Here is a 15,042-nt window from a genome sequence, read left to right as displayed (position 1 = left end):
GAAGCCCGATGGGAGCATAAAGGCACCCAGTGCTGGCCTGAAGGACCCAACTGTAGATCCCTTACCTTCTGACTCAAGGGGATGCTCTGTAGCTGCCTCCCAGTAAGGCTCTGCACTCACACCTCAGGCTGGTGCTCGGGGTGCTGGAGCCACAGACCCAGGGAGAAAACGATGAGGCATAACCACGGCATTTGTTTTGTTCCAGGGGCTGCTGGAGTGCTGGTAGGACACCCGTTTGACACTGTTAAGGTGGGTTGATTATGAAATACCTTTGTCTCTAAGTAGAAAATTTGAAGTTTTTTTTCCAAAGAGCAGGAGAGGAGGAAAAAAAAAAATAATCCTCAGACCTTGTAGGAGCATAAATCTGTGCTGGAAAGGTTGGAGCAAGCCTCCTCTGCCATGGTTTATAGATTTGCAGTCTCCGGCTCTTCGGAAGTGAAAAAAAAATTGTTTGTATGTATGGTTCAACCCAATAACGTGACAAACATAGGCCTAAACTACAAGTTCATCAGTGCAGTAACAATTTCGTGTTTGGAAAGACGATCTTAGGTTTAACTGAATTTTGTTCGAAATTTGCTTTTCTGTAGCTGCTCATCACTAACTGCTAAAACCACCTCTCCCTGCCTCTGTCACTCCAACCGACTTTGTTACTAGGTTGAAAATTTTTGTTTTGTTTCCCCCTCAAGCTCTGCTACTTACTCCTCAAGAATTAATTTGTTACACTATAGCCAACGGTGGATACAAATCCACAGCATGAAGCTTGTCTGGGGGCTTTTTCCTCCCTTTAAGTAATATTATATATTTTTATAACTTTCCCAGTTAAAATGGATTTTTCTGATAGTTGCTCAGCTGTAGGCATTATGCATGCTAAGGGTAGCTAAGAATTCCACAAAGATAAGGTTTGAAATCTCCTGGAGAGCCTCCAGCCCGGACTCCCAGGGGTCCAAGCCCATTTTTCAGAATGGGATGACAACTTAAAGTCACTTTTTGGCAGCCTTATCCGAAGTCTCGCACTGGAAGAATAGAAGAAGGGGTGCCAATATATTCCCAGCTAAATTAATACATCAGATCACTTGACTGCAGCAGACAGCATGCCACCCGCTGGAGCTATATTTGGACCACCCCTACCTTGCTGAATTTAGATATGCAAAGGGCTGATAGCGTTACTGAGGTCATCACCACATTCCATATTCTAGCACATGGTTAATTCAATACAGATTTTCCTCGCTAGTGGATATTAGTCTTCACCAGACAAGTGCAAGCTGCTCAAATAGTAAAAACTGAACGCGTGTTTCTCAGACTATGGTAAATTTGACTGTTAAGTAATAGAGTTGAATTTGAGTATATATTTTTCAGGAATGGTATTATCCAGACTTGCACATATTTTTTTCCTTTTTCTTTTTTTTTTTTTTTTTTTTTTTACGGTGGTACAGTGCCAGCTGTCTTTTTCTCTCACCCCCATCCTGCCAAGTTTTTTTTACATGCTTAACTTAAGGTGACGGGTCATTTCGCTGAAGCCAGCAAAACTGCTAATATTCTATGCTCAGACTACAGTTAAGCATGCGTGGGGTTTTTTTTTTTTATTGGTTTCAAGTGGAACATGCAACTAAATATTTCAGTGTTTGCAAAACTGGGGTTCTCGCGCTAGTCCTAACGGATGTTTTAATGCAAAATAGATGGGTTGGCTTTCAAAAAAGCACCTTGCTTTACAATAGAGCAAAGCGGTTTGTTTCTGGATGACTTGAAATGTTTTATGAAATCCAGTGTGGCACACTGTTTTCATGCCCATGAAATATAAGTGTTTATTTATTTTTTTTTTTTGTCAGAGGAAATACTAATGTTTGTGTTACTAGTCACCACTGTATGTGGGAAAACTAACACTGTAACCAGTCTTTTTTTTTTAAAAAAAAAAAAAAAAGGCATTGCATAACTTGTTTTGTATGTATGTGTTAAGAATTAACCCTTCTTATAGTTCCACAGTGTTTAAAGGGCTAGCTGGTAGTCACTTTAGACTGTAAGTTTATAATATAACTGAACAACGGGAAAGCTGCTTAGATAAGCCAGAATTTTACTTCTGTCTTGGCTTTTAAGCTCCTTTTTTGGCCGGTGATCACATTTCACGTAGCGGGGAGGGGGATGGTGGGACACGCAGGGAGAGGTTGAGCCGGCGAAGTCGCCCTGCGAAACCCGCAACTGAGCTGATCTCAGAACTGGCAAACTCCTTATCCCTGGTTTGTTGATGTAATGTATAAAAATTGCTTTTTTGCTTTTAACTGCCTTTACTTTCTGAGCTAGGGGCTGTCTTCATTAACAGCAAAAGTGTTACTTTGTTGTAGATGACAGATAAGCCTCATCACGGGAGAGTTACCTAGTAAGTATAGCCCAGGTGAACACTTCTGTTTCTCTCAGTCTTCATTTATTCCCAAATGTATTAGTTCAAATAAAGACCTAAAAGACTTATGAAGCTGTTTCCCTTTTTAGTTTTAAACTGATGTGTCCCTCTTCTACAGATATGGCATGGAGGGAGCGGGGTTTAAATATCCCTTTTTTTCTTTTTTTTTTTTTAAATGTAAAGTCTTATTCTGAACCTTCTTTCTGGTATGCATTTCTGGCTGTACACACAGGGGCTCTAAAACTGAATCTCAGGCACACTGTTGTTGAGGTCTTATCCGCTTCATATCCTCAGAGGACATTTTCATTGCTCAAACACTTCTAAATCGCTTATTCTGCACATTATTGAATGTTTGGACTGTTTTGGGAGGGTGGTGGTTTGGGGCTTTGGATTTTTTTTTTTTTTGCTTAGTCTTGAGTACCTTTAATGCAAGTCTTAAGCGACGTGAAATTACAGCATGCTACTATTGGACCTAAAACCTCAGTAACAGTGGTTTCAAATAAGAAGGAAGCAAGAATGTTGGGCGATGAATAGAACAGAGGGTTAAACCTTGCACATGATTCATCCTTCCTGTAGTTGTAAACGCTAAAGAGTTTGTTGAATATGGCATTAATACTCATGAAGTGAAGTTTCCCGTGCACTCCTCGCCTTACCCGGCGGTTTGCTAATGCGGGTACCCTTACGTGATCAGCACTGTGCTCCGATGAAAGAGCTGGTTTTGATTCTTTGAGCTGGAGCATCAGTACACTGACGTATCCTACAACGTAATTAATTGGTCAATATTTCACAAATTGCTTGGACAAAACCAGTGGGAGCTGTATGCCACTGGGAAATCCAACCCAGACAGAGAATATGACTAATTCTAAACTACTGAAGAGAAGTGTATAGAAAAGTTGAAGTGAGAAGATTCCTAAGCTGCAATTCTCCCAGAGCCCATACGTGGGGAAGTCCCCTGGTTTCAAAGATGGGGACCAAAAAAATAGCAGTAAACCATAAATGGAGTAAACCCTTCATTTTGTGCAATTCTGACAGCTCGTTAAGATTTATGACTTGCTTGTGGTTCTGCTTCTTAAGCAGTTTTAACAATCTGCCTACGCCCCTAAACATCACTTTGAGTAACAAAGGGTTTATTTTCTTTGATTCCTACCATAAGGCCACTTTTAAGGCTAAGATGTTTTAAAACCCTGTTCCACCTTGGACGACCCGAGGTGATCTCCCAGTCTGGCTAGCATAGACTAACACATACACTAAAAAGACACTGAAAACTAAAGTTCTGACTTACAAAGCACAAAATGACATGCTCTAGGAATATTTAAAAATAAATAATACTGAAACTGTACATAATTTATTTTTTTGACTCAAAGAAAGCTAACCTTTTAAAAATAAATAATACTGAAACTGTAAATAATTTATTTTTTTGCCTCAAAGAAAGCTAACCTGAATATAGAATTTTGACAAACTGTGTCCCCAAATCCTTTTCTAGACCCACATCACCTCACTGGTCTTTCATTGTTGTGTATTATTACTTTAAAATCTTTTTATCATTGTTTGCTTAAAGTCAGGAATCTTTCACACAGACCTGATAATCGTTTCTTTTGTTCAGAATCAGTGTCTTGAAGGTTTTTTTGCCCTGGAGTTGCAGCAGCAGCATTAAATGGTTGATAAGCATCTTTTCTGAGGAACATTGCAGTCCTCCATGCTGGAGATCAAAGAGAGATTTCTAACTTTACCAATCCAGTGAAAGCAATTTATTGAGGTTATTGCAGTGTAGGGCTTTGCATGAACTAGGGAGCTTTGAGACTTGTTTTAAGTGTGCTGAGGACAAATTAGGAGTTGGAGTTTCCCATTAAAGGTTAAAAAACATCTAGCAAAAGGGCCCATCTCCTAACATCACCCGTTAGAGTAGCCTCTACCTGTCCAGCAGAACATCCCCTTTCTGCTTTGGAAAAGTTAATTGATTACTAACATTAAAGATTCAAAACAGCCACACCCTCACACATTGTTTCTGTGCAGCAGGTTTAAAAAAAAAAAAAACACACCACCACAGACACATTTAAAAGGACAAGTGGATTTTTATTTGTTTCCTTATGCAAAGTAAGACACCTCAAGAGTCGCTTCCCAGCTTCCCTCTGGAAAAAAAATAATCAATCAGATATCAGTGAAGGGCCCCAAGTCTGGTAGCCAAAAATTGTTGAAAGTTTCCATTCTTTTAAAATTATCCTTATTCCATGCTTGGTTTGTAAATAAGTTTTTATAAAATTCTATCAGGTTTGAACAGACATTCCTTAGCGCGAACAGAAGTATTCTCGGCAGCTAAAGAACGAACTTGATGTAGTCAGGACTGGAGAACTTCAGTCTGAAATTCTAGATAAGAGGGTACCCTGTTGTATTTCCACATACTGTTTTTCTAATATTCACACGAAGTTAATAATCCTCCTCCCTTCATGTTTTCACCCCCAAAATCAATTCAAAACACTTACAGAATATTTTTTAATTATTTTGCCACATATGGCATTCCAGTGTCCAGCTTGTGCTCTTGCATATACATTGCTATAGCAAATCTCCATATATGTACAAGACACTAGTTTACCACTTCGGCTGCTCTTGACATACAAATCAGTATCTCCTACAACTTTTTATAGGTTCGTCTACAAGTTCAAAATGTAGAGAAACCTCTCTACCGTGGGACCTTCCATTGCTTTCAGTCCATCATAAAGCAAGAATCTGTAAGTACAAAATGAATGCTTTGAGTATTTTCTATTTTCATATATTTTGAATCAGAAGGGTGGGAAAGCTGTTAAAAAAAGCCCTACAAATGTTGAAGATCAAGAGATGAACGTACTGCGAACCTCACCTGACCATGGGGCAGATATTGTAGTCAGAAGTTTGCCAGAAACTTCATGAAGATCGCTAATTTGGAAGTTCACATTTTTAAATAAGTTATTTGAATAGCTAATTTTCCAATAATCCAAACAATCTGAGCAATGAGTGAAGAAATTGGTGAGTTGTTTTTGTTTGGTTGGGTTTTTTTTTCTGCTGAAGCTTTAAGACCATCACTAAAAGGGTGGCTTTAGGCTTTTAGCTGCTTAAAAAATAAAGTATAAAATTTACCAGGAAACTTCTCCCTGCATGGACTAAGATTATTTTCTGGGTGCATTCAACTATATATTTGTACTGCTAAAAGTGTTTAGATGTTTGTGTCCTAGGCAGGGATGAAATTATTATTACTACACAAGATGGTACTGATCTTCTGGCCACTGTTAGAAAGTTAGGGCACAAGGGAGAGCCAGAAGCGCCACGTTCTGCACAGTTTCAGCAGGTTCTCAGCACCACTGTTGAAAAGGATTTTTCCTTCCTTCTTCCATTAGGCTTTTGGACTCTATAAAGGTATCGGGTCACCAATGATGGGACTTACCTTCATTAACGCGCTTGTGTTCGGTGTACAAGGAAATACACTTCGTGCTCTTGGAAAAGACACTCCTTTAAACCAGTTCCTTGCAGGGTCAGCAGCAGGGGCCATCCAGTGCGTCATCTGCTGTCCCATGGAGTTGGCCAAGACAAGAATGCAGCTTCAAGGAACAGGTGAATACAAACTAAAAATGAAGAACTACAAAAATTCGCTGGATTGTTTGATCAAAATCTATCGAAAGGAAGGGCTGAGGGGTATCAACAGGGGCATGGTCTCTACATTCATAAGAGAGACTCCGAGCTTCGGCTTTTATTTCCTGACCTATGACTGCATGACCAGGTATTTAGGCTGTGAAGCTGAAGACAATTACGTTATTCCCAAACTGCTGTTTTCCGGGGGGATGTCGGGAATCGTGTCCTGGCTCTCCACCTACCCCATGGATGTGATCAAATCCCGGCTTCAGGCTGACGGAGTCGGAGGCGTCACGCAATACAATGGCATTTTAGACTGCGTCAGAAAGAGTTACCACGACGAAGGCTGGAGGGTGTTCACAAGAGGTCTCACTTCCACACTTCTCCGTGCTTTTCCCGTCAACGCAGCTACTTTTGCTACTGTCACAGTGTTCCTAATGTACATGAGGTCAGAAGACAACCTTCGTGAATGTGAACCAGGTCCAGTAATCCAGCAGCCTTCCAGTTTGTGAACCTTGTCTGTCCTCCCAATCCAACGCCCAGCTGGTTGGTTTTGGGTTTTTTTTTAAACATGAACACTTGACCCGCACAAGTGGTGTAAATGTATGCTATCCATGTAAAGAATTCCTAAATGCATCAGATTAGGATTTCATCTCATTACTCGTATAAACAGCATATTGCCTTATTAAGGACTTCATATCCAGTAGCATCCAAGTCAGACGGGGACCTGCCTTCAGGAAGTACTGTGCAGTTACTGTTGTGGCTCCAGAAGAGGATCTGGAGGATCTCGTAGTACCAGAAATCAGGTTTTCTTCCACTCACGTTCTGAATGACTGAGTTGAGTTGAATGCAGAAATGTTTTCAGAAAAGAAATGCTCTTTGTGTGTGTAACAGGAGTAAGCATAGTTCTCGAAGGTGAAGTAGGGAGAGGAAGTTAAATGTTGGAGACGTTATGCAGGTAACCCTGAACTGTTTCAAGACATGCAGTAGCATTCAGCTAGCCACGTGTTTTACTTTTCCTCTGCTTTTATATGTCAGTGGCTTTAGTAGCAACTTTGTTCATACTGGTTTGCTAAAAAAAAACCCAAAACCTCACAAACAAAAAAACAACAAAACCCCCCCAAAATAAAAATATGATTTGTTCCTTACCTTTCAGCTTTGAATAAACGTCTTAAGCACAGAGTTAGCATCTGCACTCATATGCACTTGTTCCTTTAAATCTCAAGGCTTGTAAGGATTTAGGGAAACTTGAATTTAGTAAGACCGATGTTATTTGCCTTCACCTCTATTTCTCATTTGGTGAGTGCACGGGTCCTATTGACTAGATTCAGCCCAAGGAGACTTTGTTCTCTGAAGTCAGTGCAACTTTCCGCCACTTCTCCCAACGTGTCCCATAGCAGCCAGTGATGTACAGAAGTCGAAGTCCTACCTGTGGTATTGCACGACATGTTCGTGGGTGCAATGTTAGCTTAGCAGCTTGAAGTATTGTAGAAGTACGTAAGTCTTTAGAAGTGGAGGTTTCGTAGCTTTCCAAAAAACAGGGGTGTAAGTGTCTGAAATGGTTGGTGTTGAATAGACTTGCATTATGAATTTAAACAATACTGATCGTTTTATGTATTCAGTTACAGTACTACTGAAAAGACGACTGGAAAAGGGTTTGGAGAATTTTTTTTTTACCTTAATCCACTGTGATTTTTTTTTTTTCCTTTTATCAGTCTGTTCAAGAGGGATTGCATTAGTCAAAGATCTATAACAGTTACTTAAGATTTGCAATAAGAACTACACATATTTGGCACAAATAGCCCGGAGGAAGGAGTGCATGTGTGTGAGGAAAGTTCTGAAACGTATCAAACTAATTCAGTAAGTACAGCTTGTTACACTTTTGGTTGGGACAAGTGCAATATGTGTTTAATTTATATGAATTTTCTAAAGAAACCTTACTTCATAGCATTTTGCACTGTAACACAATATGCTGGAGAAACCTGTAAAACTGGTATGTCTTTTTATACCTTGGAGGTATGTTGGATGTTTTAGTGCCTACTTGCACTGAGATTCAAATTGAATGTTAAATCTGTCTACTAAGCTGCATATGCACAACTCACGGCAAAGACCATTTACACCTTTGTACAGTAGTCTGTAATTATTGTATATAAAATTGAGGGAATAAATTTTTTAAAAATTTTGACTTTGTTTCTTTCAAGTTTCTCATGTTTTTCTGGGATGCTTCCTTGTGTTCACCCTAGCTCGCAGGAGGGTGGGGTGTCTGGCTTTTGCCTGAAGAAACTTGTCCCCTCCGCTGCCTTCCGTGCAGCCCAGGAAGGGCAGTGCCTTGCTCAGGCTTAGAGCACATCAAGCGGTTCGTTGAAGCGAAGAAGGGAAGTTGCCCGAGCTCACTTCTTCAAATGGATCTTCACTGGGAATACCTTACTTGAAGATATTATAGGTACCAAGAGAATAATCCTGCTGCTAGAGCTGGCAGCACGCTCAGACCCTTCATATTCCGCATTTATTTGGTTTAAGCAGTGCTGACGAGCACCAAAGCTGTACAGCAGCAGAAGACAACTCTGGGGTCCCTGTGGAGTCACATCGCAATCAAGTACCCAGTCTGCCAACAGCACTGCTCGTACCTGAATCAGAATAACACTTGGCTCTAAGACACACAACTTTAACAAAAAGCTTGGTAGGTTTTTTGGTTTTAGACAGCACAACTAGTCCAAAGGGCATACAAATAAAGAGCCACGCGGGAAAAGCAGGATCATTTGTGTTACGACCTATGAAAAAGACCTGTCATTGCTGCTGAGAGGTTATTTCAGGTACTGGTTCCGCTAATTCATCTTCTTAAAGGGTAGATACACATGACCCAAAAAAACCCCTGTCAAGCATCAGTTTACTAGATCAGAAAAGGGAAAGGCCACCACTTCTCCGACTAACCGTGACCAGGGGCAGCTCCAGACAAGGACCCCGTGTTCTCTCAGCAGGAGCAACAACATTGAACTATGGCACAGAAACAAATCCTTGGGACAGGCAAACAGTGTCTCCCTTAGAAGACAGTAATATCCTGACAACAGAAAGGACTGTGCAATGTTTTACTTGCAATATTGACTAAAACATTCTCTCCAGAAATTCGTTGATCTGGAACTTAAAATACTCAGTGGCAGACACCAGAGGTTACTCAAGAAGCCTAAGCAGAGGGTAAAAGCCAGCTTTCAGCCTCATCTGTTGTCAGTTGCTTCAAATCCGTGCAACTCCCAAGTACTAAAGCAAGCTAGACGATAGCCTCAGCCTTTTTAAACATGATTCAGTTCCTTCCTGCTAGATTTTTGATATGTCAACCAAACCCGACAGAACTGTACTCTGCCTCCCCAGATCCTCCTTCCCACAAGCATCATGACACTGGGTCGGAGACGCTCTAACAACTGAAAGGAATATGATGGTAAAACTCACTGAAAGTAAAACTCACCTACTGTCAAGTCCGCATGCTCTGCTCCTTCTTCTGACCCACGCTGCTACTGGATGGGTCGTACCAGTGTTACGAGTTGCAGCCACAAATAAGCTCATTTAGGACAAAAGGGGAGAAAAAAAGCACCCAGGCACAACCCTTCCAAGTTTTAAAGAAGTTATTATAGTAAAACTACTGGGGTGAAATTCAGTTCATTTATCATACCTGCAATTGCAACAGGACATTATTTTTTTCAGTCCTCTCCTCCTTGTCCTTCTCCGCGTGTAGCTTTTTTACAGTTCACATGAAAAGGTAGTGAGACATTCAAGGGTTGAAAACCTGTACATTGCAGGTGCAGGACAGGTACGGTACTGGGAAAGTTACTAAGAGGTAAGTGTAAAAAGTTGACCTTGCAGAGATGTGTTCCTTCTGTGAAATTAACTATAGTTACTATTATTCAGGAAAGCAGGTGTTAACAGCTGGTGTTAGCCAGACTTCTGATCTGTGAATAAAGAACTTAAAGCCCAGAAATGTCCCAAACACCCTTAGATTAGCTATTAAATCCCTCGTCTCCCAGAAAAACAGAGGAAACAGAAGCTTACCCAAGGCAACATGCCGTATCAACCAGCACAGCCATGGAGGCAGGTGAAGGATCTAAAGGACCACATGACTCTGGGCAGCACAGCAAGAGAGTATGGAACCCGAGAACTTGCTGGGCCAAACCTAGACGAGATAGACTTGGAAGCCATGAGGAAGCAAACCCCTTTTATCAATATTCAGGAATTATGCACGTTCATGGACCGTGGGGGAGGAAGGCAGCAGAAGAGAAACCATTTTCATCCTCCCAGTGCATCTCTTTTGCAATTTTTGTACTAGCGTGATCCTCACTAATTAAAAAAATGGTTATCACTAACATGAAAAAAAAAATTATTACTGACATAATATGCACAATAATACATATGGTATGCAGTAAAAACTTGCGTCCTTATAGTTTGTTATCAGTTTTAACTGATTTGACCTAGAATATGATTTTAAGCTATATAGTTTCACCAATAAATAAACTGAAAGCAAGCAAGACAAGGTCTGCAGTGACAAATAACACCCTATACATTAATTTAACTCAAAGAAAAGCGAGTTCTAATGTCCACAAAACATTCTCCAAGTCTATAAAATTTTACATCTAACACGGTTAAATTTATTCTTGCTATCATTCACTATTATTACTTACACTTTATTATGACTGCTTTTCCTTACTGAAAGAAACCCTCCGCGTTTTTTACTAACGGTAAAATAGAGTTGTACCATTTCAACCACATCCACGTGCCAATCGATAAAATACTAAAATCCTAACGAATCTTGACCTCATGGTCTGCATTTTTTGCAAAATATATCAAAATAGGAAGAGTTGTTGCTAGAGTAATCTGACTTGGCAAGATGAAAGTTATGAAAGAAAATTAGTATTCTTTTTCTGCTTGTCTTAAGCAGAGATTTATCCTAGGTGAGGTATACTCAAGTGTTGCAATCAACCAAGCCACATACCTCCTTCCCTGGGCGCCGATGCAGAGTCTTTCTTAAGTGAAAATACAACGGGTAATTTTCAAACAGGCAAGTTATAAAGTTCAAGCTTTTTAACTGCAATGAAAGGAGTTAAAAGTAAAAATAACTCTCTTACCCTTAATTTCCTCCAGGCAGATACCTGCTTCCCTGCCAGTTCATAACTGAGAGACTGTACACTTTCATTTCACACTCTGGAAAATATTGAGATGAAACCTACAAGAGGAAAACCCGAAGACCTGCCATAGTATTATTCCTTACAGTCCACTTCCAAACCATAAACATTTGTATGCCCTTGCAAGCTATGGGAGTCATTGGGTTCATACAAATCCATTGGAAGATCACTCAAAGCCCTGGTTAAGATTGAAGACTGAAGGGTTCTATGTACGAAGGCCAAATCTTCTGTTTTATTGAGGAAAAAAAGAAATGTGTTGAAAAGTAAGACAAAACAAGCTGTGTGATGCCCCACATCAAAAGCTTGGCGAGCCAAAATTGCAATTGGCAACATTAGTGAGGTCCTTGGCAAGCGTCTGGCAGCTCTGGAGGACACCTGACTATGAGCCCTTAAATCAAAACACTAACTAATAAGGCAGGGCTTTCTACAATTTGTCTTGCAATTGATCGCTGAGATGAGCTTTAGCTGAAGCACAGCAGGACATATCCAGTCACCAAGATTTTTCATGTATGGATTTTCCACTATTTAACAAGAAGTCAATCTTACGTCTCAGTCTTTATCCGCTCTGTGATTTATCTCAAAAAATATACCTGTTATTCACAAATAGCATCCCTCTGACATACACCTTTGCTGTGGGGCTGCTCCAGAGAGAGAACCGGAGCTCTTTGATAAGAGATAAATCTCTGCTTAAGACAAGCAGCAATGCAGGACTCTCTGAGGCAACATCTGTCCTGCAGCCTCTGCAATGGCCTCACAAACATTGCGAGCAGCAACACCCTGGCAGAAAGTCAAACTGCCTCGGGTGACCCCAGACTTCTTAGGAACCCACTGCTGGAGTGAAGCACTGGTGTTTGACATGTCTACCAGCTAACGCAAACAGCCACTTACAGCTGAAAGCACGTTCATTAATAATACATATCATTAGATGTCCACATTTCTCTTTAAAGATATTTGATATTAGTATTGGATGTACCGATCCGCTAAAAATATACAATCCATGCCACACGCAACAGTTTTTACCCTCAGCCTTTATTTTCATTGCATTGCTGATGCTTTTTGCTAACACACAAGTATGTTTGGGACTCCCAGAAATCAGCAGTTGTACCTCTTATTCACCTGCCCGGGTGCGTGGGAACTTGCTCTTGGACGTTCCAAGTCTGTCAAGACCTACTTAACACCACAGGACACCCTACACGGTGTCTGACCTCATAGGAGCAGCCTGACACTTTGCTATTCTGTCTGCTGGTTCACGCTGTACAAACTGGTAATTCACTGCCATCTCCTGGCAAAATGTTACTCGAAAGCATCTGTACAGACTGAAGTAAAGCATCGACATAGATACTACCTAATATCAGCCCGATCAGAGAGAAATCACTTAAACCTACAAGAACACTTAAGTTAATATCAGCCCGATCAGAGAGAAATCACACTTAAACCTACAAGAACACTTAAGATAAAAGTGGTGGCAAGAGAAGCATCCAAAAGTCCTGCAAGGCCCCCATAGACTTGCCATCCTTTTCCCTCGCTCCAAAAACTGACCAACATTCCTACTGAAATCCAGGCTTGCTCCTGAAGAGCTTCCCATTTACAGAGGAACCTGGTGAGAACAGCAGCTCACAAGAGGAACGTTATGTCCGCACCTTACAGAAGGAATGGTTTCCAACCAGCATCTGATCTTGAAGCTTCTGTTAGAAAAAAAAAGTAACAGAAGGCTTAAGAAAACCCTGAAACTGGAGCTGTCTAAAAACCAGTTGCTATAAGTGATCTTACTCGTTTGCCAACAGCAAGTGTTTTTCTGCTACTTTTCAAGGAAGCAAGGACCTGAAAAATTCACGTGAACACTTACAGTGAATCTGATGTGCTCTCCCCAAAAGGAAATCCAATATTCTCCAGACTGCTTCCACAGAAATATAGGGATTGAAAAAAATTCTCAGAAAAATTGCTGTCATAATACAGGATGATTGTGAGCACACATAAACCTGCCTAAGCTGGTTCAGTTTAGGCAAAGAGAATGAAATTGAGTAAGGGACTACTGATTAAAATACCTTACAAAACAAAGCCCGTAGCCATCCAGGTGGCGCTTAAGCATCGCTGTAAAGCCATCTTCTCACTCAGCCATTTGCAACTTGATACTAGATCGATTCATATGATCAAAATGAATACCAAGTCTGGTGATAATACAAGCACGTGCATTCCTCCTCTAATTTGTTTGCACCTTTACAAATCACTGTGTAGGGGTTTCTACTTGTTGGGTTCTACAGTGGGGTCTCACACCCTCTTCCTCACGTCACTCTCCTTTTTTTTGCCCTGGGACTGCCAAATCAGGCAGATAGAAGACACCTTTGCACTCTTCTCAAGGGAAGTGCTGCATTTTAACTGCTCCATTTACACAGCTATGAATAAGCCCACTGGTCCCAAGTCCAACTTTTATTTTCATTCCTGCCCACAAAATTTACACCCAACATTCAGTTTTGAAATCCATCCCAAGTTCTGTAGCTTCTGAAGGTCCTTTAATTTCTCCATAGCTTTATGCAATACAGGAACATTGGAGCAGTTACTAAGAAGTCAAAACTTAATGCTCACACAAACACTGTTTACTGCCCTCCTTTTCTCAAGCCACTGTCACACAGACTTTTGAAAGGTGCTGTAAAGATGAAAAACTTATTATTCCTAAGTGCCATCACTACAGAACAACTGGGTTAACCAACATCAGCGATGGCTACTGCGCGACTGATCAGACTTCCTAGACTGATTGTCCAGCAGCCCTGACAAAAATACTGATTTCTCTCTATTTCTTCAAGGCATTATCGAACCACATTTTGAAGAATGCGATTCATCACGTACTGTCCTTGAGTTTGCCCATCTTAACTCAGTAGAAAGACTAATCAGTCCTGTTTTTTCCAAGGCATGCACTGATAAAATAACCTGTGAGCACCTTAGGGCCAGTGATGACCAAGTGGAAACGCCTTTTATCACCACTGCCGTTCCTCTTTATCCAGCACTGTGAAGGGATCAGCTTTATTCAAACATTTTAAGGCCTCAATAATTTTGCCGTTTCTGTTAACTATTGCTTCTTCTGCTTTTTACTTATTGTGGAATTAGCAGAGGGAAAGGATCTCGTCTGCCTTTAAAAGCACATTACTGCTGACAAGCTATGTTGTTAGAAAGTGTTCAGTATTTGGCTTTGTCGACTGACAATTTGTGGCCACTGTAGGGGGAAAAAAAAAGTGTCAAATTGCACTACCTCAATTCAACAGTGAAACTCTTCAAAAAGAAGACAACTAAAGTCAAATGCAAGTTCAGCTGAGGTCCTGGCAGAGAGGAAGGAGTTCTCAGTTCTGTTTCACTAACAATTTATTCACTTTGCATTTCAAATCTGCACCTGGGCTCCTCAGACCACCTTTTCAATAGAAACAAATCTTCAGAAGTAACAGCCATTTAAGTTCAGTTTGTCCTTAAATACAGTAGGTCCTGTATTTAAAGCAGGACCTACTGCTACTGGCCGACCACAAATAGACACAGCTGGAAAAGTTTATAGTCAGTTCTACCTTTAAAAAAAATAAAAATAGTCCGAGTCCAAAAGTCACGCAACTACAGATTCAGTTCTACCTTTAAAAAAAATAAAAAATAAAAATAGTCTGAGTCCAAAAGACACGCAACTACAGAATTTGCCTCCTTCCATTTCAACAGCAGCAGGACCAGGCAAGGCAATACGAAATGTAAGATCAAATGAACAGGCATGAATAAGTACTTACGTCTTTTGCCAGCTTTAAAACCACTGGCTACACTTTGCCCACCCCTGGGACTCTCCTCCCCTTACCTGAATTTGCTCACAAATCGGTGATATAATGCAGGAACCTGTCAACAGTAGGCTGGCAATGG

General features: G+C 40.7%; 1 protein-coding gene across 2 annotated transcripts; it reads left to right on the top strand.

Annotated features, from left to right (window-relative positions):
* The first annotated feature begins 204 nt into the window (after nt 1–204).
* Nucleotides 205–6,504, top strand: SLC25A29 (solute carrier family 25 (mitochondrial carnitine/acylcarnitine carrier), member 29). 2 transcript variants are annotated; one of them, XM_009891039.1, is made up of 4 exons: nt 205–249; nt 2,337–2,371; nt 5,035–5,118; nt 5,761–6,504. In XM_009891039.1, the coding sequence occupies exon 4, from the start codon at nt 5,794–5,796 to the stop codon at nt 6,502–6,504; it is 711 nt and encodes a 236-aa protein (XP_009889341.1). In that variant the 5' UTR covers nt 205–249; nt 2,337–2,371; nt 5,035–5,118; nt 5,761–5,793. The 2 variants fall into 2 exon arrangements, with proteins under 2 accessions (XP_009889341.1, XP_009889342.1); XM_009891040.1 differs by lacking the exon at nt 2,337–2,371 and having other exon boundaries at nt 211–249.
* Nucleotides 6,505–15,042: the final 8,538 nt, after the last annotated feature.

This window comes from Charadrius vociferus, unplaced genomic scaffold (assembly GCF_000708025.1).
Source record: "Charadrius vociferus isolate BGI_N301 unplaced genomic scaffold, ASM70802v2 scaffold228, whole genome shotgun sequence".
Taxonomy (NCBI): Eukaryota; Metazoa; Chordata; class Aves; order Charadriiformes; family Charadriidae; genus Charadrius; species Charadrius vociferus.
Note: the sequence above shows the minus strand (reverse complement) of the source record. Positions and strands in the feature narration are given on the sequence as shown.